Genomic DNA, 25,739 nt, shown 5'->3' with positions numbered 1-25,739 from the left:
CTCCATGCTCCTCCAACTTCTTGTGACTCCAGTAGAACCTGTGAGGTGTGGAGCGGTAAGAGCTCCACCCTGTACTGAGCAGACACGTCACTGTGCACGGACACATATTTAACTGTTAACACACCGTGATGAGGGACAATGACAACCTACAGAAACACTCTGATTCTACTTTTCTTTCACATGAAGCCGTTAAAAGGATCATTTTATGGCTCCAAATCCAAGCTTTCCTTTCCAGTAGTATGTGGTTTGTTTAGTCGTTACTGATGAAGCAAAAGTCTGGCTTCATTAGAAAGAAGTTCTATTAATGATGCGTCTCATAGCGGAGCGCCCCCTGCTGCCTCATGCAGACCTCAGCCTGCGGTCAGAACGCCATACAAGACCTGGAAGTGAAGTTAGTTCCAATCAGGTTCCATGATTACTTCATAAAACACTCTGGCTTCACTTCCATGCAGTAATGTAACATAATGATCCCAAAGATCCCTGCAGAGGGGCGGAGCCTCCAGCACAGGGTGGAGGAGGAGGAGGGGGAGCAGGAGGGGGGGGGGGGGGTGGGGGAGAGGCAGGAGGGGCAGGAGGAGGAGGAGGAGGATTAAGAGGAGCAGGATAAGGAGTGTGTGTGTGTGTGTGTGTGTGTGTGTGTGTGTGTGTGTGTGTGTGTGTGTGTGTGTGTGTGTGTGTGTGTGTGTGTGTGTGTGTGTGTGTGTGTGTGTGTGTGTGTTGTGATCCAGATGTTGGAGGACAGAGATGGACTGAGCTCTGCAGCATGTTAGTGATCAGCATGTTGATGAGACTCTTCTCCTCCTGGTGGCTTCAGCTGTTTGGACTTTACATTTCTAAACTCTTCCAGTCTGAACCTTCTTCAGTCTCAATGATTTCAACATCAAACTTTGTCCTCTAATCTCACTGCTTTCTCTCTTTATTCAGGTTGAGGGGCTGCTGGTTGTCAGAGATCAGCTGTTCTTCTGTGGCCTCAGCTCTGAAGTCCAACCCCTCCCTCCTGAAACATCTGAAACATCTGGACCTGAGTGGGAACCCGCTGCAGGATTCAGGAGTTGAGCAGCTGTGTGGTTTTCTGGAGAGTCCACTCTGTCGTCTGGAGACTCTGGGGTCAGTTGACTGTCTGTTACTGTTGTAGAAGGAGAAATGTTTGTGAGCAGCTGTGATGTGAGACTCTGATCCTGCAGTGAGAGATGGACTGAGCTCAGCAGCTTGTTACTGATGTGTGTGGACATGAGGAGGAGTGGGGATGTTGTGCTGACATGTGGAGGATGAGTGTGATGAAGATCCACAACAACAGAACAGCTCATTGATCAGGACACAGTAATGTGGAGCTGCTCATTTCTCCATCAACACATCTGATTGGTTCTCCTCATTCATTCTGCTGCTTTCTCTCTTTATTCAGGTTGATTCACTGCAGGTTGTCAGAGATCAGCTGTTCTTCTGTGGCCTCAGCTCTGAAGTCCAACCCCTCCCACCTGAAGGAACTCTACCTGGATTTCAACAACCTTGAGGATCCAGATGTGCAGCAGCTGGTTGGTCTTCAGCAGAGTCCAGACTGCAGCCTGCAGACTCTCAGGTCAGTAGATGTTGGAGTGAGTCCATGCTGCTTCCAGCAGGTTTCTACTAAACACAGTTAGTGTGAGAACAAAGATCCAGAGTTTGACTGCTCAGTGAGGCTGTGAGAGGAGAACGCTGAGCAGCTTCAGGATTGGACAGCAGAGGACACAGTCAGCCAATCAGAGGAGCCTCAGGCTTGTTGTGTTGGTCTGACAGTGGTGGTCCTTCATGAGCTCTGAGCTGCTGCTGTGGACAGGACTGAAGTCCTGGCTGCTCCACAGAGACTCTCCTCATCACCTCTCATCTCTCTCATCTCTCTGCAGCTGGTGGGGGTAGAGAGGACGCTGTGTGTCCTGAAGGTCCACTGAGGAGAGCAGAGAGGACGCTGTGAGAGTCCAGCATCAAACCAGGGTTCATCTGGATGTGACGCAGAACCATCACTGTGTGGACTGAACCTCTTCCTCTTCCTCTTCCTCTTCCTCTTCCTCTTCCTCTTCCTCCTCCTGCTCCCCCTCCTCCTCCTCCTCCTGCTCCTCCTCCTGCTCCCCCTCCTCCTCCTCCTCTTCCTCTAGCTCCTCCTGCACCTCCTCCTCCTCTGTTCTCCCCCTCCTCCTCCTCCTCCTCCTCCTCCTCCTCCTCCTCGGTCTGCTCCTCCTCCTCCTCTTCCTACTATTCCTCATCTTCATCATCCTCCTCTTCCTCCTCCTCCTCCTCCTCTTCCTGCTCCTCTTCCTCCTTCTCCTCCTCCTCCTCCTCCTCATCTTCGGCCTGTTTCTTCTCCTCCTCCTCGGCCTGCTCCTCCTCCTCCTCCTGCTCCTCCTCCTCTTCCTCCTTCTCCTTTTCCTCCTCCTCCTCGGCCTGCTCCTCCTCCTCCTTTTCCTCCTCCTCCTACTATTCCTCCTCCTCCTCCTCCTCGTTCTCCTCCTCCTCCTTCTTCTCCTGCTCCTCCTCCTCCTCCTTCTCCTCTTCCTCTTCCTCCTCCTCCTCCTTCTTCTCCTCCTCTTCCTCTTCCTCCTCCTCCTCTTCCTCCTCATTCTTGGCCTGCTCCTCCTCTTCCTCCTCCTCTTCCTCCTCTTCCTCCTCCTCTTACCGCTTCTCCTCTTCGTCCTCCTACTCCTCCTCTTCCTCTTCCTCCTCCTCCTCCTCTTCCTCCTCCTTCTTGGCCTGCTCCTCCTCCTCTCTTCCTCTTCCTCCTCCTCCTCCTCTCCTTCATGGCTCACCCCCTCCAGACAAAGGAACATGTGGTCGCCACTGGAAAAATTCACCATTGGTCACGTGACCCCCACCAGGGGGTCCACGGCAACCCCTCCCTGGAAGCTGCATCCCTGCACCTCACCACCAGGGGGATCCACCAACTCCATCCACAACCGTAGAAAACACCCCGGAAACTCTGAAGCCAACCCGGCTCTGATTGGCCAAGGCCATGGTGAGCACAGCAGGGAGCCGGACCATGATGCGCCGGTATAAAAGTCCCACCTGTGAAAACACACCGTCTCCAAGACGGATTCACGTCCATCCAGACGCAGGACTTCGTACGGAGAAACAAGGAGCCGCGTGTTAACTCACGTGGACCGGCCCAGAACTTTTTAACTCCCTTCTCTCTCTCCCCCTCCTTCACTAATCCGCCGCCGCTCCTGTTATCTGATCAGATAAGCTCACACACACACACACAGTCACATTTAGCAGCCAAACTGCTATCTGGTGCTGCTGAACCACATCCACATCCATCACCAGAGTTCTAACTGCATGTCCCGTTAGAACTCCGGCGCTCAGAACCGGGCCGACAAAGTCCACCATTCTTTATGGGAGTAGGTGAGACCGCGTCGTTCCGAGACCCCCTCGCGCATACTCGTGCAACGGGCGTCTTGTTTATCTGGTCGCTAAGCAACCGCTGCCTCCCCAGAAAGAGCGAGTCAAACGCCTCTAGTGTTCACGTGGTTCATTGAAATTCCTCTTGACATCCACCTGGTGGACATATCAGGCCATTGCGCTCTCCCTCTGCCCGCCGCCGCATGCCCCTAGTGGTTGTCCTGGTCACCACACTGACCCGCCAACGTCTGCCTCCCTCTGGTGGACATTCAATGTCATTACACCCATTCCACTCATCACTCCAGGCCAGACACACACACACACACACACACACACACACACACACACACACACACACACACACACACACACACACACACTATTTGTACATAGTGTTTGCTGTTTAATAGATTAGATCTCCGTGTTAGATGTCGTTTGTTACTTGAATGTGTTGATTTATTAGACGATTTATGAATTATTTAGGAAATAATCCATTTTTATTAATAAACGCCTGTTAGCTGAATTGAACGATTCTTGGTGATTATTTTGTATTTATTGTTGACAATTCACTGGTTTGTAACAGTCTGTGCTCGGATCTCACACATTCCCTTTTATTTAAGATTGTTATATTTTTACACAGAAATTAGGGAATTCCCCGATCAGATTGGTAGATATCGGATCGGGGCCGATATTAGTGATTTGTGAGTGATCGGAAATCGGCAAATCCAGCCGATCACCCCGCTGATCTACAAAAAGAAAAAAGAAAAAAAAGAACGCGATCCTCAACATCCCCTAATAACCACAACAATCAGGGACTAGAAGCTCCGGTCTAGCTGCAGAAGCTAGATGCAGACAGAGCGGGGCCATAGAACTATAAAACTAGAGTTATATATTGTAGTTTATGTGTTTCTGTGCAGAAGTCTGCATCTAAATTTCTATGTGGTCTGTCTTCTTCTGCTTTCTTATTGTGTTTGGTGAGTCACAGCGCCCCTAAAGGCCCTGCATGTGTACTACATGCCCTGAAGCCTCGTGTTGAGGCTCACCATAGTGAGGTGTGGACGGAGGTTTCGTTGGGAGAAGGCCAGGGAGAACAAAGATTGTTTTTTCATTGTGTGGATGTACCCCCAGTTTACAACAACAACTAAAGAAAAAGCCACACAGAAGCAGCAAACTCGGTGCTGCTTTAAAATAAAGGATTTTAAAATAAAGGATCAGTCCCCACAGGGGAGCGATATGGCAAAAAAACTAACCCAGAAGGTTCCGCTAGTTTGAAGGGAGACTGGGATATTCTGATCAAGTTTTTGAGAGAACTATGCTCAGACTACTTTTGTCAAACAGGTTTTACCACTTTGAAGTAGAATTAAGTGTTTATAATTCACATTAACATGTAAATGTTTTGTGACAAAGCTTCTGCCAATACTGCTTCTAGCTTCAGACATCTTAGTTGCTCCAAAAATAGACTATTGAGTATCTTTGCAAATAGCAATGTAAGTATCGGATCGGGAAAGTATCGGTATCGGCCGATACTCAATTCTGAAAAATTGGATTGGTATCGGGAGCAAAAAAGTGTGATCGGGACATCCCTAGCTTGCACACCTGACCCCCCCCCACCCACCCACACACACACACACACACACACACACACACACACACACACACACACACACACACACACTCAGCCAATCACAGGCCACCTCGCTGTCATGCTGCATTCATGTACCATAAAATTAGAGGAACCAACAAACATCATCATTGAATCATTACAACAATAACAACTGCAGAGATTTTACATTATTTTGGTATTTTTCTTTAGTCAAAAGATGTAATGGCAGGAAGCCCCCCGCCTGTTCAGACGGTGGGGGGTGTTGTAGACAGCTGTTGGAAATAACTAAAAAAGTTACTTGTAATCTAACTTAGTGACTTTTAAAAGCAAGTAATCAGCAAAGTGACTAAGTAACTTTTAAAGGAGTAACTAGTCATCAGTAATATTACTTTTTCAAGGTGTCAACACTGCTTATGAGAGTCTAATCAGGGCTTGTTCATGATGGTGAGTTGATTGTTAGAGTTTCCAGATTGCAGATGTCACACCAAGTGGGGGACCACTCATGGCTGGAGGAAAGAACAACTTGGTTCCCCTGGGCAGTGGAAGGTTTAAGGTTCCTTGTAAGCAGGCAAAGTTTGGAGTTCCTTCATGAGTTGACAGTTCTGTCATGAGCCCTTGGCGGATTGATGATGGCCTGCAGCAGCTGGCTACGACCCTGACAGACAGCATGCATAGCAACATCTCCTCCTTAGTATAGTGGAGAGTATCCCCCGCCTGTCATATGGGAGCTGGGGGTTCAATTCCCTGACAGGGAATGCAGCTCTTTAGTTTACTTACTGATGACCCTCGGGTTCAGGTCAGAAATACCCTTTTAGTCACTTCCTTCCAGGTCACACAGCGTTTACCAAACATTTGAGTTGAAAAAGAGGAAGAAGAGCGCCCTCTAGCCAGGGGGATTAAAAGCTCACAGCACCTGCTATTCTCAGGCAGTCTCCCATACAAGCAGATGGCGCTAGATGGCGCTGTTTGTTCAACAAATGTTTGAAAACACACTTCATTGCCAATCTTTCAGCCTCTATCTTCAAACCAACAGCGCCATCTGGTGGAGTCAGAAAATAAAGAAAATGGTTGATGAGGCTTCATTTGGCCAAGGCTCCATCGAGGCTCAGTGCCGGTGTAAGATTGTAAAAGGACCCTCATAGAATCTGAACCCTGAGGTCCATTTTCCACAGCAAAAAATATGAACCCCTAATATTTGTACTGAAATGTTAATAGAATTTAAGAACAGAAATAAATATGAACAGAAACAACAACATATAATTTTAGATAAACTATGAGAGAGAGACATACTGATGGTAGATTTTAAAAGAGTTAGAATCTTCTTGAGATTCCTTCAGTCTACAAGTTCATGATAGAGCAGCTTCATGAGTGACGCCAACATCAACACTTTAGGAGTGTTTAGTTGCGCCGATCTGTGTCCTCTCGCACCGGGGGATCGGACCAGTTCTCCGTTACTAGGGTCAGGTTCTAACTGCCTACAGATCTAAAATACCTGGAAGGATTCAGTAGAACGATTAAGCTGGTGACGAGGAAACTCGCCTAGCCTCTAACTGCCTACGTCCAGACGCCAATCCCGCTTTGTCCAACTATTAACTGTGCTAAACAGCCTCTTGAGGCACGGCCAATCAGTCGGTCACGTCTGTTAACGGCAGCTTTCCTCTAAATGACTATGGCACTTGGTGTACGTTGCTAGGTTTAGTTTAGAGGTTTGGGATAAACCTCGGGGATTAGTTTGTAACCCAGTTACCTTTTTTGGACTAGAAAAACCTTTAAGAACCTTTGTGATGTTATGATAGACACGATCACACACACACACACCCACACACATACACACACACACACACACACACCCACAACAGCCGGGCCTCCTGGGGGTCGTTTGTAGGGTCCAAATTTATTTACACATGTTATAGATAATATCAAAGTAAGTGATGTATTAGTCAATGATATCAGTGATTTCATGTCTGTTTGTTTTAGTTTTTTTACTATTTACAATAAAAACCACAGATACATTAAAACAGACAACAGATAGATGTCAACACAAATGAGTCAAAACAGAGCAGTCCCTGGAAAAACTAGTTATTGAGGTACAATCAGATGACTGGGAACTCATTTATAAATACGAGAAAAAGTGAAATATAAAGATGTTTAATGGATGACAAAGGGCTTAAAAAATGCATCCAAGGAGAAGAATACATGACATAGAGAATCCAATAAATGATGAACGAAGGAGATGGAAAATAAATCCAAGAAATGTAAAACAAAGTTCACTCATATGATGAGAAAATGTTAGAAGAATTCTTTTAAGAAAGTACCAGAAAACAATAAAGACCATGTCAGCAGTACATAGAAGGTTCTACATAGTATCATTCAACAGGCTTCCAGTAAGGATACCGTTATTGAAAACAGACACACTTCACAAACTACAGACCCACAATTCTCCCAAATCCTAGAAAAACTCTTCAACGACATACTAGATACATTCAGAGAAATGAAATCTAATTCATTAAATCTAGGTCAAACCAAAATCACGATATTTGGAAAATATGAAATAAATAAACAGGTAAAGGTTCAAGTAGAGAGTGTAAATAGAGAAAAGGTGATTGAAGACAAATTTCTAGAAAAATGTAAGGATGAGTACGAGCACATTACAACTCTACAAAGCTGATTTCCTTTGATCTGAGCGTCTCCATGGCTCCAGTGCTGATCTCCTATCAGATCAAAGGAGATCAGTGCCTTTTGCCATGGAGATGCTCAGATCCAAGATTTCCTCCGGCTTTGATCTCCGTTGATCTCCATCCGGTGCCTCTCCCATCCACTTTGTGATGAAAGGCTCATTATTGTTCTTTTTCACAACCTTGGTGATGACGTCATCATTAGATTCAGGTATGCTGAAGCAGGCAGAGAACTAAAACATGCAGGACACCAGCACTCTCTGACCCAGTTTGGACACCCTGTCGTAGACCATCAAGAGACAGCTTAGTTTTATCCTACTGATGACGTGTTGCTGCAATAGTCATCTTGCTCAGTTTCAAGTTTTTTCCCACAGACACCAGAGCACTCTGTAACAGGATTTGACAGATAGTGACGGGGCGCGGCCAGCAGGGGGCAGCAGCGAGGCTGACTTGCTCTTTGACCGTGTGACTGTGGTGACCAAATCCAGGGGGCGTATTACATTGGTTATTGATGTAGCTTAAAGAGGTGGAACTGATTAAACATTCAGATGAAACAATCAGCAAATAAAAGTCAAATGAAGAAAACGTACAAGGGCTTATTAGTCAATGATATCAGTGATTTCATGTCTGTTTGTTTTTTTACTATTTCCAATAAAAACCACAGAAAGATTTAAAGAGACAACAGATGGATATCATTACAAATGAGTCAGAAGAGAGGAATCCCTGGATAAACTAGTTAATGAGGTACAATCGGATGACTGGGAACTCATTTATAAAGGAAAAGACGCCCTGTCACTATGAGTGTACAATCAAACAATACAAGAGAAAGTGAAATATGGATCTGGACTCTGGGAGCAGTGGGCGGAGCTGAGGTTGCACCGTGAGAGAGAGCGAGAGAGAGAGAGAGAGAGAGAGAGAGTGGACCAAGATAGAGACTGAGACTGAAACTGAGTTTTACACTCGGACTTGGACTTGGAGTGGAGTGGATTAGTCTGGAGGCCCAGGCACATGACCACCTCAGCTTCCACTCAGAGCCCAGACCAGCTGTTCAGATTTGGACACTTGGAGCTGAGAAGGGGGAGGCTCCATGATTCCTGTTCATGCAGAGGTTTTATTTCCCTTTGCCACTGAAGGCAACACACTCACTAGCCACCAGTCCACAGATGAAAATAAAAAATCATATGTGTACACAGAAAGTCCAGTTAAGATGGAGACGGGTTGTGAATGACACAGATGCTACTGGTACAGTATGAGAGTCTGACTGCTTTCAAAAGGTCCAGTGATCATACAAGCGTATCAGTCACTCTCATACTTTCTCATGGTTCTATTGACAATGAGAAGCAACAACACAACACTACTGCTTGGACATGTTTGCTGGATCACATCATGCATGATGGATGATGGATGGATGGATGGATGGATGGATGGATGATGGATGTAATATACAGACATGACTTATGTTCACTCTGGAGGTGAGGGGGGAACTCCTGTTCTCACTTTCATTGTCACTTTAATTTGAAAAAAACATATATTCTATTTTCACCAAGATGTTAGTGAGTTAGTTTTACCAGTAAATCGCTGCTCCATCCTCACTTCTCCTATAACCAGGCCCAAACACACACACACACACACACACACACACACACACACACACACACACACACACACACACACACACACACACACACACACACACCCACACACATACACACACACACACACACACACACACGCACACAACAGCCGGGTCTCCTGGGGGTCGTTTGGAGGGTCATAATTTATTTACACATGTTATAGATAATATCAAAGTAAGTGATGTATTAGTCAATGATATCAGTGATTTCATGTCTGTTTGTTTTAGTTTTTTTTACTATTTACAATAAAAACCACAGAAACATTAAAACAGACAACAGATAGATGTCAACACAAATGAGTCAAAACAGAGCAATCCCTGGAAAAACTAGTTATTGAGGTACAATCAGATGACTGGGAACTCATTAATAAATACGAGAAAAAGTGAAATATAAAGATGTTTAATGGATGACAAAGGGCTTAAAAAATGCATCCAAGGAGAAGAATACATGACATAGAGAATCCAATAAATGATGAACGAAGGAGATGGAAAATAAATCCAAGAAATGTAAAACAAAGTTCACTCATATGATGAGAAAATGTTAGAAGAATTCTTTTAAGAAAGTACCAGAAAACAATAAAGACCATGTCAGCAGTACATAGAAGGTTCTACATAGTATCATTCAACAGGCTTCCAGTAAGGATACCGTTATTGAAAACAGACACACTTCACAAACTACAGACCCACAATTCTCCCAAATCCTAGAAAAACTCTTCAACGACATACTAGATACATTCAGAGAAATGAAATCTAATTCATTAAATCTAGGTCAAACCAAAATCATGATATTTGGAAAATATGAAATAAATAAACAGGTAAAGGTTCAAGTAGAGAGTGTAAATAGAGAAAAGGTGTTTGAAGACAAATTTCTAGAAAAATGTAAGGATGAGTACGAGCACATTACAACTCTACAAAGCTGATTTCCTTTGATCTGAGCGTCTCCATGGCTCCAGTGCTGATCTCCTATCAGATCAAAGGAGATCAGTGCCTTTTGCCATGGAGATGCTCAGATCCAAGATTTCCTCCGGCTTTGATCTCCGTTGATCTCCATCCGGTGCCTCTCCCATCCACTTTGTGATGAAAGGTTCATTATTGTTCTTTTTCACAACCTTGGTGATGACGTCATCATTAGATTCAGGTATGCTGAAGCGGGCAGAGAACTAAAACATGCAGGACACCAGCACTCTCTGACCCAGTTTGGACACCCTTTCGTAGACCATCAAGAGACAGCTTAGTTTTATCCTACTGATGACGTGTTGCTGCAATAGTCATCTTGCTCAGTTTCAAGTTTTTTCCCACAGACACCAGAGCACTCTGTAACAGGATTTGACAGATAGTGACGGGGCGCGGCCAGCAGGGGGCAGCAGCGAGGCTGACTTGCTCTTTGACCGTGTGACTGTGGTGACCAAATCCAGGGGGCGTATTACATTGGTTATTGATGTAGCTTAACCCACACACACACACACACACACACACACACACACACACACACACACACCCACCCACACCCACACCCACACCCACACCCACACACACACACACACACACACACACACACACACACACACACACACACACACACACACACACACAGACACACACACACACACACAACAGCCGGGCCTCCTGGGGGTCGTTTGGAGGGTCATAATTTATTTACACATGTTATAGATAATATCAAAGTAGCTTAAGCTACATCAATAACCAATGTAATACGCCCCCTGGATTTGGTCACGGCAGTCAAAGGGTCAAAGGGCAAGTCAGCCTCGCTGCTGCCCCCTGCTGGCTGCGCCCAGTCACTATCTGTCAGATCCTGTTACAGAGTGCTCTGGTGTCCAAGCTGAGTCCTGGAGGGCCGACGTCCTGCAGGGTTCAGCTCTCTCTCTCAGTTGTCGCACACCATTAGAGCTCTAGAAGAAACGAAAGACACACATTGAAACAAACAATAAAGACAAGTATAATCAATAGGGGACAGATTTATCAAGCTTAGTTTACTTAGTTAGTCAAGTATATTTAGTAGCATCTGTGTCGTTCACAACCCGTCTCCATCTTAACTGGACTTTCTGTGGTGGACCAAACAACACAGTTGGGTCTGGATGAGCTTTGCTTTACCGTCCTGGTCCGCTCTGGAATGTAGGACTTGGTAGAACCACGGCTAAACTAAGCTTTGAATAGTGATGATCGTTATCAATGAATGCTCTTTAATCTGAGCTTCCACCATTAAAATCCCTGTTCAGGTTTGCTGTAAAACCAAGCAGTTCTTCATTCCAGCTTCAAATGGAGAGAACTTGTTTTCCTGAAGCAAAACTTCTCACCTGCAGCCAATCAGGCAGTGAGAAAACATGATGCAATACAGCCAGCAGTCTGCTCAGATGTTTCCTGATTGTTTTCAAATCCAGAGCGTAGCTTTTCAGCATCTTCAGGAAAAAACAATGGACTACAATTTGTTGAGTTTCAAAACAGCGAGCAAGAAGAGTCTCCACTTCTGCACCTTGGTGGTCAGGATCAGTGTCTGCTTCATCTCACTCATAAGTGAGAATCATATGGACACACAACACAGTGTTGGCAGGCCTGGGCAGCTCAGATGGTAAAGTATCAGACTTTTAATCTGAAGGTCCAGGGTTCAAGTCCCTGTTCAGGCTCTCTGTGGGAAGAAACTTTAAACTGAGCAGGATGACTATTGCAGCAACACATAATCAGTAGGATAAAAACCTGGTAGCAGCATTCTGCTGCATCTGCAGTCTTTGAACATTGAGCCTACTGATGCCAGAATAAAGGGAGTTACAGTAATCCAGCCTGGACCAGATGAAGACATGTATTATTTTCTCCAGGTCTGCTGGGGAGAGGAATGACCTGGTCTTGACTAGTCGTCTCAGCTGAGCAAAGCAGGATTGGACTACCTTGGTCACCTGACATTCAAAGGACAGGTCGGAGTCGAATACCACACCTAAATTGTAGGCCTCTTTTCAAACATTGCTCAATGAGCTATCAAGACTAGAGCAAAGGTTGTTAAAACCAGCAGAACTGGGTCCATTGGGGGCGATCAAAATGATTTCAGGTTTTAAACCGTTTCGTTTAAATCGTTAAAAGATTTTCAACTTTGGTTCTTTCTTTGGTTTACAGATTACTGAAGGAGCAGTTATTCTCTGAGATTATGAAGAATTAAAACACATCCAGCAGCTCAAAGCAACATTGATGTCATATTAATTACATCATTAATATTATTAATCATTATAAAATGAATGTTACATCATTAATGATGAAATATTAATTAGCTTTGCTTTAATATAGGTTGTTTATGATGTTTACTAATGTTGCTGTTAAATACTTACCTGGACCTGAGTAAACCTGTGATGTGTGTGTTAGAGTGGTTATACTCAGTTTGTGAGGACCATCAGTAGAGCCAGGGGGGGACGGCGGGGTCCTGGAACAGCTGGCCGTTGACATAGAGCCTGTCCACTGTGAGGACAGCTCGGTATCCCTCAGCGATGATCTTCTTCCTCACAGGAGAAAGCAGGCGGCGGCGGTCCAGGATCTCCTTCAGGAACTGCTCGTTGACGCTGAAGTCCGTCCCTCACAGTCCCTGCAGCGACTCTTCACCTGCTCTTTCTGTTTGAAATGGTCAAACATTGGAGACGATGGGCGGCGGGCGCTGGTTGTCAAAGTGTTAAAGTGCAGAGAATCTCACAGCAAATCCACAATGTGAAACATGAAATAGATCCAACTGTCATTGAACACACACACACACACACACACACACACACACACACACACACACACACACACACACACACACACACACACACACACACACACACACACACACACACACACACACAACCGTCTCAATGATAAATCATCTGAAAAGTTATTTAAAGTTTATCCCTCTCCCTTCTCAGCCAGGGGTTGTGGGTTTGAGTCCCATCTGAGGACTGATGTTCTCCTCCACAGAGAGCAGCTGCTGGTAGCTCACTCTCTATGTTCCTCTGCAGAAAGTGATGAGGACTGATGTTCTCAGAAGAACTTTTTTATCATCAAGAACAACTTTTCCCTCAGAGTGAGATGAGCTGAGTGAGGAAACCAAGCGGTCCAAGGAGCTGTGTTCTTGTTCCAGTCTCTTCTGGATTGAGTTGCTGCTTGTAGTCAAATGTTTTCACACGACCCTGTTAACCTCCAGCAGAGTTTCTGTAGTGTAGTGGTTATCACGTTTGCTTCACACGCAAAAGGTCCCCTGTTCGAAACTGGGCAGAAACACAAAGGAAGGTTTTTGAAAGTCCAAAGGACAGTTTCCAACATATCAGGAGCTTAATTGATGAAGACGTCTTGTGACATAATCTCAGAGCTTAGTTTGGGCCGGATCTTGACGTAACAGGATCCGGCCCCTCCCACATTTTGACCGGCACTTATTTGATTGGATCCAGCACCTCATTACAAAAAAAAAATAAAAAATAAAATCCAACCCCTTTTTCACTTTTATGTATTAAATCTTTTTTTTTAAATATTCTATTTGGACAGCTGTGTCTTTTATTGAGTTGAAATCAGTAGAAAGTTCATTGTACACAAAACTGAATGTAAAACACAAACGGTGAGGATGAGAGGGAATTTCCGGCGCTCCCACGCCACTTCACTCTAAACTGTGATTTTGAGTTCAAACTGTGTGTGTCAGCTCGCTGGGAAGACGGTGGGAGACGATGGACAAAAAGAGACAGATGATTTGAAGAGCTTTTTAAGCCAGGGCTGTTTGTTGGGCTGTTTTGGACGATTAAAAAGGTAAGCAGGTTTTTTCTTTTCATTTTCTGCTCTGCTGCTGATTCATGAGAGGATTTAAGGCCTTATGGGTGTAAAAGGTGGTAAATATTTATTATTTGTAGATTTTTCTCTTCTGAAAGTTTAATGAAATTTGATGAGTGGACAAATTAGCAGTGATGCACTGAGTGCTGAAATATGGAAGATTTGACCGCTGCCACTCAGAGAGAGAGAGAGAGTGAGAGAGAGAGAGAGAGAGAGAGAGAGAGAGAGAGAGAGAGAGAGAGAGAGAGAGAGAGAGAGAGAGAGAGAGAGAGAGAGAGAGAGAGAGAACCCTACCGACTGATTCTCCATAGAAAATTAAAAATTTGGTCGATTGCATTGAGAGACCAGCTGATCAATTCCATGGTTGTTTCAGTTCAGATGGGATGTAAAGAGAGGCTCTTGTTAGATTCTCACACAGGAAGAACGAGCAGAGCGGTTTGGGGGACAGTAAACTCACGGAGCTGATAGAAAATATGTCAGCGCTGCTGGGATCAGATGACACTTCGTTCCTCTTCCTCCATCTTTTTCTGCTTCAGCTCCCGCCGGCGGTGCGCTCGGCTCGAGCCACTTGGCCTCTGGTGCAGGATAAGGACTATCATGGTGGAGGAAGTTGGAGGCCTTGTGGGGACTTTCAGCGCCTCAACAATATCACAATGCATGACCGGTACCTGCACCTCCTCCAGGGGTGGTGCAACGCAGCCGTTATGGCCGCGTGCTAAGACCTCTGAGTCTGGGTGCTACCATTCTGAACATTCAGGGGGGGCGGGGGGCTGTGTGGTGCACCTTTGGGAAATGTTCTCTCATTCAGAGTGGAGTGGGTGTGTCGGTGACGTGTGAGGGGTGTGTTGGTGATGCGGTAGCTGTTAAAGGAGGAGGTGATGTCACGGGGTAAAATGTTTGACAGGACGACCGTCGTTCTGTGTGGAAAGAATAAAGAAAATCGACTCGACAACTCTGTCCGTCTCTTCTTTCACGGCTTCCACAAGGTATTATTAAGTGATAGTTATTAAGGTATTTATTCAGTTGTCTACTTTAAAATACAAACAAAATCTTCCTTCCATAACATATTTGCTGTTTGGTTCATTCTGGTCCTACAACTTGTCCTCTTGATGAGACCCTCTGAAGAGGAGAACCTGTCTTCAGGGGACTCTGGTCCTTGGATTTCAGGGAATCTCTACATCAGAGGTTTTACTTTATAAAATAATCGACAAGAAGAGTATTTCTCTTCCCTTTGCAAAGCATTGTTGGCAGGATTTGAACCTACGCAGGGAGACCCCAATGGATTTCTAGTCCATCGCCTTAACCTCTCGGCCACAACAACATGCTTCAGTAGTGTTTTATGGGAGTGCAGGGTTCTCTGTGTGTGGTTCCTGATAACCCTCAGGTTCAGATCAGAAACGTCCTTTCAGGACAGACGTTCTTCCCAATCACTCCCTCTCAGGTCACAAAGTGTTTGCCAAGGTGAGTATCCATGTGACTCGTGACTGTTCAGCCCCGTTTCCACTGTACAAAATGTATCTGTACAGTTTGGTTCAGTACTTCGGTCGCTTCAGCTCGCTTGGAACCTCAACCGAGCAGGTACCACGAAAGTACCAGGTACTACCATGTAGTGGAAAAGCATCAAAAGTGAGGCGAGTCAAGTATGGCTGAGTAGGTACTAGTGGAAAAGCACCATAAGATGACAAGTAAGAAATAAACCCCCAAAAAACATGGAGTGATACTCACGTCAACTCTTTACAAAGTAGGGTTTGGAAAAGTTCTGTTGCATTGGAACTGAACCTGGGCCTCCCGTGTGGCAGGTGTGAATTCTACCACTGAACCACCAATGCTTACAAGTGATCACAGTTTAACCAGGGGAGGTCAGGTGAAACAACTGCTCTGGTCCATGAGCCCCTCCCCCGCAGTTTGAGTGATACTCAGCTCTGGTTACACAAGAGTAGATGTAAAGTTTTGCTACTTTGACTCCTGAGATGGTCTGACAGAAAGTTTAAACTACCAACATCTCCTTGTTAGTATAGTGGAGAGTATCCCCACCTCTCAAGTGGGAGACTGTAGTTCAATTCCCAGATGGGAAGATAAAACCTTTAGTGTTGTTATTGAAAACCATGGGGTTCAGACTGGGAACGGCCCCTTCCAGCCATTCCAGCTGTTGCCAATGTGAGCATAAAAGTTGCACAGTAAGACTCTGGAGTCCATTGGTGGTTCCCTTTCTAGAATGTCATCACTGGGCACCAGGTTCTGTGCAACTTTTTTTTAGGGACCGAGCCCAGAAGGGAAGCTGCCTGGAGGCGAGGAGCCTATTGCATCTGTAGTGTTTCTTTCTTTCTTTCTTCTCCTGACCACATTGAACCCAAATTTGACCTAAACTTGCTCACCAAATTTGGCACATTCATCAGGACTGGTGCAGTCTATAAGAAAATATTAGAAATTAACCCATAAAGAGCCAAAATGTGCTCTCTAGTGCCACCTACAATCAATAAAATGACCGATGACCACCACAGCCATGGTGTGATCTCTCTAAGAATGATGTAAAGAGATCAAACCAAAACTCATCGTCTCATTAAGATTTAAAAATCATGTGATGACACTCCTGACCTAAGTGTAACAGGAAGTCCACAATTTGCCTTTCAAAACAAGACTTTTACCCCAAATTCAAATGGGCTTGTACGCAAACACTATCTTCATGTCACAAGATGTCGTCATCCATTAAGCTCCTGATATGTTGGAAACTGTCTTGAGGAATTTCAAAAACCTTTCTTTATGTTTATGCCCGGTTTCGAACAGGGGATCTTTTGCGTGTGTTGCAACGTGTGACATCCACTACACTACAGAAACACATCAATGGTGCTCAACGCTGTGTGACCTGGAAGGAAGTGATCAAATGGGCATTTCTGACCTGAACCGGAGGGTGATCAGTAAGTAAACTAAAGAGCTGCACTCCCCATCAGGGAATTGAACCCCCAGCTCCCATGTGACAGGTAGGGATACTCTCCACTATACTAAGGGAGAGATGTTGCTATACATGCTGTCTGTCAGGGTCGTAGCCAAACGTAGCATGGAGGCTGTTTTGATGTCCAGAGGTGAGCTCTAGTGATGAACTCATGATGTCACTCTCCTCTGACCTCCATGATGTCACTAATATGATTATAGTGTGGGTGAGCGGTCCAAGGCTCTGGATTAAGGCTCCAGTCTCTCAGGAGGTCTGGGTTATTTAACACTCCTGAATGGTTCATCACCACATTCAGCACAAAGCTCCATAAGGAGCCACTCATTGCAATCAGCCATGTTGAAGCAGGGAGACATGGAAAACATGCAGGGCTGAGGCCCTCCAGGAACTGAGTTTGAGACCCCTGATCTAGATCATGATCTTTGACCCCATCAGCTCCCTGGGAGCTTCACCCTGTCACCAACTCTTTCATACTTATCCTGTTTGAAATAAATCGTTTCCTCCACTCAGTATGTACCGATACGTTATGATAGAGTACAGGTTTTCATGTGTTTTCACTGACTAAAGTTGTGGATGGTACTAAAAGTACTTTACCAAACCGTCACCTTCATGCTTGATGATGTGGACTTGTTGGGTTTCTCCTGTAAAAACACCGAGAAATGACTGTGTTGTATTTGGTGCTATATAAGTAAAGTTGAACTGAATTAATGTTGTGAGGAACTGCTGGGATTTAAGCTGATGTAAGACAGGATGATAAGAATGATAAGAAGATGATAAGAAGTGGAGGAGTTTGTTTTGTCAGACAGAAAAGTGACTCAGGTTTCTGAGTGAGTTCTGTCAGAGCCTCTTCAGCTTGTGTGTCTCAATAGGTCTTTCTGGGCCGTTCACACCTGGTTAACATCTGTTTCAGCTGATCACATCACATGGAGCAGCCCTGATCCACACTGGTTACACTTGTCTGGATCCTGGGTTACGCTGTGTCAGTGTCATATGTCTGTCATTGTGACATCACAGTGATGTCACAATGTGGAAGCTTTGTGACATCAGATCCAGATGTTCCCCAGCTGTCACGTAGCCACTCTTCTGTAAATCCAGCATTAGTTCAACAGGTGAGGAACACCTGTACGATGCCATCTGCTCTCTGAGTTTCACTTCAACTAGTTCTGACACCAGGTAATGCAGTACTACATTCCACCAAAGGAGGCGCTGTGGCTTAGCTGGCCAAAGTGCCTGTGTAGTGAACAGGAGGTCCTGGGTTCAAATCCCAGCAGTGCCTCATGACATCAATTCAATGAATCTTTATTTATATAGCACCAAATACAACACAGTCCTTTGTAGTTTGTTATGATAATAATAATTACTAGAGGTTTGTATTTCCAGAAGAAAATGAAAATGTGAATGCTGAAGGTTGAATAAAGCAGATCTCCTTTGATCTCTGTGTTTCTATGGCTCCAGTGCTGAGATCATATCAGATTGAAGGAGATCATCTCCTGCTTTGATCTGCTCTGATCTCCATGAGGTGCCTCTCCCATCTTCTTTGTTTGACACATTTTTTCCAAGATTTTTGTGATTTGAATATATATATATATATATATATATATATATATATATATATATATATATATATATATATATATATATATATATATATATATATATTTTAATGGCATTAATCAAGTTGTGAAGTTGTAGTTTTGTATTGGTTAGTTTTTAAAACTCAGATGAGTCATTATCAGTAATAAAAAAAGAGTTTATTTCTGAGTGTTTTGGTTTTGAAGGAAACATCAAAGTTGAGTTTTGTAGTTCAGACTAATGTTCATGTAATCAGATTCCAGTGTGGTGTTCAGCTTCTCACTGCACTCTGGAATATTAATACTTGGATGACACAATCTAGGATTTACCAGCAGAGGCTCCATGATAATGTTTGTGAGATTGCAGGATTCCAGAGCTCAGCTTTACTTCTTAGATTACATCAACACAACAACGCTTGCTGTGTGTCTCTGTGTTTAAGGTTGTTTTGCTTTTGTGCCGTCATTTGTGTGGGGATGACATCGACCATCAAGACTAAAAGCCTTGAATACAGTCTTCTTCACTTTTACATTCTGTCTGCTTTTCACATTTATTATCATTTCACTGTAGATTTCACAGAATACTGAAAGACGGGGACTCAGGAATTTGGTCTCAACAGCTGATCAAGGTAAGATCAAAGGAGTCTTGTTGAAGATGAAAGTGACAGAAACTTTCAGTGACACCAACTACCTTAGTGATGACATGTTGGATTGATTTTACAGGCTTCAACATGAGATGGAGGAGGAAGAGGTGGAGTTTGGAGTCAGAGCAGCAGACAGGATTGTTAAAACACTCCAGGCTTCAACATGAGGTGGAGGAGGAAGAGGTGTAGTTTGGAGTCAGAGCAGCAGACAGGATTGTTAAAACACTCCAGGCTTCAACATGAGGTGGAGGAGGAAGAGCAGTAGTTTGGAGTCAGAGCAGCAGACAGGATTGTTAAAACACTCCAGGCTTCAACATGGACATGGTGGCTGCAGTCTGTCCCTCCCTCGTCTTCACACTGATTGCTCTTCTTCATTCAAAACATCCACCTCCCTTCAGACCCATTTGTCCCCACAGCTTGGAGAGTTGGTGACACAAAGGGAACTTCTGTCATTTACTGCTCTCTTGTGCCATTCTAGTGTTTTTATTTCAGAGAAGCAGTATTTTCAGCATCTTGGCACCACTTCAGGAAGTTCAAAGTCGTTGCATGTGTCTTCAGAAACTGCAGCATCAGGACAAACAATTATTCCACTTTTGCTCCTCATAGACCCAGAAAACATGCTGCACATCCCCTGAGGATTTTAAAAGTGAAGTGTTCAATCAGCAGCCCAGCCCACTCTAGAGGGTGAGACCTCTGCAGATCATCTGGAGCCTCTGGATGAGGAACCACAAGAGTTGTCTCAAGACATAAAGGACAAGTTTGTCCTTCTCTTCTTAAAGTTGGAAAACACTTTCAATGGGCCCAACAAATGTATTGATGAACTAGTTGATGAGCTCCTGTTCATCTCCTCCAGGTCAACAGGTCCAGTTCTACAGGATGTGGTCCAGGTCTACATTCACATACGTTTACATACAAAGTAAAAGACAGGGGATGTAGCTCAGTGGTAGAGCGCATGCTTTGCATGTATGAGGTCCTGGGTTCAATCCCCAGCATCTCCAAGCTTTATGTCTGACATCAACAGCAGCAAGGAGATTAATAGTGTCCTGGGGAGCTCAGATGGTAGAGCCTCAGACTTTTAATCTTCCAGGGTTCAAGTCCCTGTTCAGGCTCTTTGTGGGAAGAAACTTGAAACTGACCAGGATTCCTATTCCAGCAACACATCATCAATAGCCTAAAGTCCCCTGCATCCTCCCTTTTTGAACCCATAAGAACAAGAAGAAAATTCAGCAGTGACGTCAGCCAGCTTTTGGGAAAAAAAAGCTTTTTCGGCAGCAGGACTGTTCATACTATGATAAGAAGCTGCCAAACTCGCAGGCCACGCCCCCTCACAACAGCCACACGTCTGTGATGCGGCGTTTAAACTTTTCAACTGCAAAGTTTATTTCTCGCCTCCAGTACTTTCAGAAACACATTTATCTGAACTGTTTTAGTAATAAAGAGGGTTTTTGTCCGAGCTCCATGTTGGTCCGGTAACAACTACAGGAGCTGACAGCTGTTCGTGATGCGTTCAGGTGCATCACGTAAGCCTGCACTCCGACATTTTAACGAGCTGCGGCGCTCGTACAGCAGCGATGTTATAAGTTAAATATGATTAAAATATGACTGATAGTCATGAGCGAACTGGAACACGCATGAGCAGCACACGGCAGAGCAGAAGTTTCGGCAGTGCGGCTCCTACATAGTTCAGCAGGACGGTTGGAACAGCCCAAACTAATTTTTTCGGCCAGAAGAAGCTGGACGAAGGAAAAGACGTAACTTTGTTCGGCAGGACCTGAACTGCTGAACTTTTATCTTGTTCTTATGGAGGATGAATTGGCCTTAACTATGTCAATGCAGGAAGGTTCTCTGGAGTCTCCATCCAGAGGAGTGTTGCTTTCATGATCTACACCCAATTGTCAAATGACTGATATCCTGAGGAGCTGCTCTCCAGTAGAGAAATACTCAGGTGGAGCTGCTGTTTATCTTGATCATATCAAGTATGAAAAGTCTCTGAGGTTACATAACCAGCAAACATAATGACTTTATTTCTATAGCACTTTCCTAAACTCAGTTACAAAGTACTTTTACATTGAAACCACATTACAGTTTACCACAATGAAATACAGAGCATACAAAATAGAGATAAGAAGAAATAAAAAATTAAAAAACATCAGTTAATAAAAGCCAAGTGATAAAAAAGAGTTTTAAGACGAGACTTAAAACAGGATATTGAGTTTTCCTGCCTGAGTTCCAGAGCCGAGGGGCCGGAGAGTAAAGGCTCTGTCATTCAATTCAATTCAATTCAATTTTATTTGTAAAGCGCTAAATCACATCAACAAACATCTCAAAGCGCTCTTACAATGATAGAGTACAACAGGACCCAACTAAACCCTTCCAAAGCAAGCAGGTGTAACAAGCAACAGTGGCCAGGAAAAACTCCCTCGCATGGAGAGAAGTTCAAGAACTCCCTCTTCAGGAAGAAACCGTGGGGCGGACCCTAGACTCTGGAAGGACGGCCATCCGCCTTGACCGGTTGGGGGGAGAAGTACATGGGATAGGACAGGGAGAGAGAGGAAAAGAGGGAGAGAGAGAGTGGCAGACAGGCCAGATAAGTACAAATACTAAGAAAAGTCTATGATGAGCGTTGGTCTGATGATGAACCAATCTCAGTCTGGAGTTTAAGGGCCGTGCCGTTGCGGTGGGGTCCCGGTGCTGTGGTGGGGTCGGGTAGTAGGACCGTCGTAACTCCACTCTGTGAGTCTTGGGTCTGATCCCCTGGATCCTTCTCTCCTCCTGTCAGGGATAAAAAAGACGGCGGCAGTGTCTGGTGTCTACAGTAATGTTGTTACACAGAGAGAAAGAAAGAAAGACAAGAAACAGAACCTCCAAATGTAGAGTTCCTCCCTTTAACGGGAGAGAAAAAATCCCCTCAGCAGTCTAGGCCTATAGCAGCTCAACTTAGTGGTCCTATTTTATTCCTATTTTATTCTTAAGGATAAGCTTTATCAAAGAGGAAGGTTTTTAGTCTACTCTTAAATAAACTAATGGTGTCGGCCTTTCGGACCGAGGCTGGTAGTTGATTCCAGAGTAAAGGAGCCATATGGCTGAAACTCCTGCCTCCTGTTTTACTTTGAAGGACTTTAGGGATTACCAACAGTCCTGCATCCTCAGAGCGAAGGGCTCGTGGAGGGTGATAAACTTCTAGAAGTTTCTCGATATAGGACGGAGCCTTCTGATGAAGAGTTTTATATGTGATCAGAAGGATCTTGAATTCTATTCTAGATTTAATTGGAAGCCAGTGTAAGGATGCTAAGACTGGAGAGATGTGCTCTCTTCTTCCAGTTCTGGTTAGTAAACGTGCAGCAGCGTTCTGCACTAGCTGTAAGATCCTAACAGAGGAGTTTGGACAGCCTGACATTAGGGAGTTACAATAATCTAATCTTGAAGTCACAAAGGCATGAATAATTTTTTCTGCATCTTTGAAGGACAAGAAGTTTCTAATTTTTGCAATATTCCTTAGATGGAAGAAGGCTGTCCTGGAGACATGTTTAACATGGGAAATAAAGGACAGATCCTGATCAAAAATAACACCCAGGTTCCTAATATCACTGTTAGAGGTTAAGGTAATATTATCTAACCTAATCAGACTGTCTGAAAAGTTATCCCTGAGCTTTTTAGGACCTAGGATTAGAACCTCAGTCTTGGATGTGTTGAGCATTAAGAAGTTGATAGACATCCAGGACTTAACGTCCCTGAGGCAGGACTCTAGTTTAACAAGTTGGTCGGCCTGATTGGCTTTAATTGATAAGTATAGCTGAGTATCATCTGCATAACAATGAAAGTTAATGTTGTGTTTCCTAATAATATTTCCGAGTGGTAACATATAGAGATTAAACAATATGGGTCCGAGGACGGAGCCTTGTGGTACTCCACACAGGACCCGTTCATGTATTGAAGATTTGTTATTTACATGAACAAATTGGAACTGGTCAGATAAATATGATTTAAACCAGTTTAAGGCTAAGTTTTTAATGCCGACGGCATCTTCTAATCTCCTTAAAAGTATATTATGATCGACAGTATCAAATGCGGCACTAAGGTCCAGAAGAAGTAAAGCAGATAGAAGAGCTCTATCTGAGGCCATTAGAAGGTCATTAGTAACTTTTAGCAGTGCAGTCTCTGTACTGTGGTTCATTCTGAAGCTGGACTGAAAGTCCTCTAAGAGATTATTCTCGTGCAGGTAATCCTTGAGTTGTTTAGCGACTACTTGCTCAAGAACCTTTGACAGGAAAGGAAGGTTGGAGATGGGCCTGTAGTTTGAGAGAAGGCTTGTGTCTAAGTTTGGCTTCTTAATGAGAGGTTTAATAACTGCTAGTTTAAAGGATTGTGGCACATAGCCTATTGTTAGAGACTGGTTAATAATTGTGAGTATAGAATTATTGATTAGTGGCAGTGCCTCTTTCAGAATTCTAGTAGGAATTGGGTCCAACAGGCTAGTAGTTGGTTTAGCAGAAGAAATAAGGGAGTTTAGTTCGACTAGTTGTATTTGCTGAAAGCATTCCAGATGACTGTTAGGTTTAACCAGTTCCTCTGTTATGGGGCTAACGGACGGTAGGGTTTGATGGATGTTATCCCTAAGCCTTGTCATTTTATTTTGAAAGAACTTCATGAAGTCCTCACGACATATATTGATAGGAATGGTGGGCTCAACGCTATTTGGGTTCTTGGTCAGTTTGGCTACAGTAATGAAAAGAAACCGAGGCTTGTTTTTGTTTTCCTCTATTAAGGATGAGTAGTAATTAGTTCTACTTCTACTCAGAGCTTTCTTATAAGTTTTGAAGCTATCCTTCCAGGCTATATAATCTAGGTCTGTTTTTGTTGAACGCCAAGTTCTTTCTAATCTAATCTCACTTCTTTCTCTCTTTATTCAGGTTGGAGGACTGCAGTTTGTCAGAGATCAGCTGTTCTTCTGTGGCCTCAGCTCTGAAGTCCAACCCCTCCCTCCTGAAACATCTGAAACATCTGGACCTGAGTGAGAACGAGCTGCAGGATTCAGGAGTTGAGCAGCTGTGTGGTCTTCTGGAGAGTCCACTCTGTAGTCTGGAGACTCTGAGGTCAGACTCCATGTTTGAGTTTGTGTGCAGTGAAAGTTGTGTTGACACTAAAGGTCAGACATCAGGCTGATATGAGATGATCCACACTGAGGATCTCCATGAGAAACTGAGACTTCTTCTCTGGGCTTTAGTCCTGTGACTGTGGCAGAGCCGTGTGGAGCTCCACATTTCAAAGCTTGGTAGAAGAAGCAAGGTGCTGCAGTGGAGAATTCTCCGTCAACCTCTGACACGCTCCATGTTGAGCTTCAGCTTTCAAAGCAGGCTGATCTCTCCTGGATGAAGAGTCACTGATCTCCCAGCTGGAGCTCCAAACTCTCCCTCACTCTCAAACTCTGGACTTGTTGGCTTGATGTCCAGTAACCTTGGCTGTTGACTTGTCCTCCCACTGGACACTGCTTCTGTTTGCTGTCACATCAATTCAGCTCCAAAAGAACAAAGATCACATCAGTGACAATAAGAAGCTCCTTCTTCTTTCACTTCCTCGGGGCTCCAACCTTCTTAAGAAGAAGAGCTGGACAACAAGGATCAGTCTGATCAGGCTCTTCTAAATATGATCAGCTGCTCATTTCAGCTCCTGGAGCAGCCCCGCTCTCTAAAGTATTATTGCTCTGAATTGAATTAGAGGAGCTTTGACTTAAAGGCTGGGGTGCTCGGCTTCCTTAGCAGGTAGAGACCACCAAGGTTTACCAGTAGGGGGCGACACTCAAATGAGCCTTCTTATTATAAACCCATGAGAAATTTTCACACAGTTACTTAAAGGACCACACCCAGACAAATATGTTTTTGTTTATAGAGCAAACACATATTTATTTACAGTAAAACACACACTACAAATTAAAGGCTTTTTTAAATGAGCTATGGAGTTCAACAACTATTTTTAGAAAGAACTTTATACCAAACTAAACAACCAAACAAACACCTCAAATAATGAAAAACTCAAACCTGAAACATTTGACCTTTCTACTAACCTCCACCTTTTCTCCACAAGGCAACAACAATCACTTCAATTTACATTACTTACAGTCAATGGTCCACACACACACACACACACACACACACACACACACACACACACACACACACACACACACACACACACACACACACACACACACACACACACACACACACACACAGGTTAGTGTGGAGGTCCTGGGACCTAGGTTCTATGTAGGGTTGTTCGGTATACCGGTACTGTATTGGTATTGCGGTACTGACGCCTTTAAAACGATACTATACTGGGCCCGGCTGGTACCGGTATCTTTCTTTTTTTTTTTTTTTTCCGTCGCCGCGGAGCGTCACTGTTGTAATTTGCACCGAGGAGAGTCGTCAGTCTCTCTGTGGGGGAAGCGTCGGCGTGCTGCTCCTCTTTCTCACTTGTTTTGGTTGTTTTGGACAATCGAAGTGCGGAACAGCGCT

The 25,739-nt window shown here is 44.3% G+C and overlaps 1 protein-coding gene across 1 annotated transcript in view; it reads left to right on the top strand.

Moving 5' to 3' along the window:
• Positions 1 to 25,242, top strand: part of LOC308120880 (NLR family CARD domain-containing protein 3-like) — a 45,937-nt gene extending 20,695 nt beyond the window's left edge. The window contains exons 10-11 of the mRNA XM_080481779.1: positions 925 to 1,107; positions 24,138 to 25,242. Of these exons, the coding sequence (XP_080337905.1) occupies positions 925 to 1,107; positions 24,138 to 24,390 (436 nt within the window). The 3' untranslated portion in view covers positions 24,391 to 25,242. The remainder of the gene's footprint in view (positions 1 to 924; positions 1,108 to 24,137) is intronic.
• Positions 25,243 to 25,739: the final 497 nt, after the last annotated feature.

This window comes from Lipophrys pholis, assembly GCF_963383615.2.
Source record: "Lipophrys pholis genome assembly, chromosome: 15".
Classification (NCBI taxonomy): domain Eukaryota; kingdom Metazoa; phylum Chordata; class Actinopteri; order Blenniiformes; family Blenniidae; genus Lipophrys; species Lipophrys pholis.
This window is presented reverse-complemented; position numbering and strand designations above follow the sequence as displayed.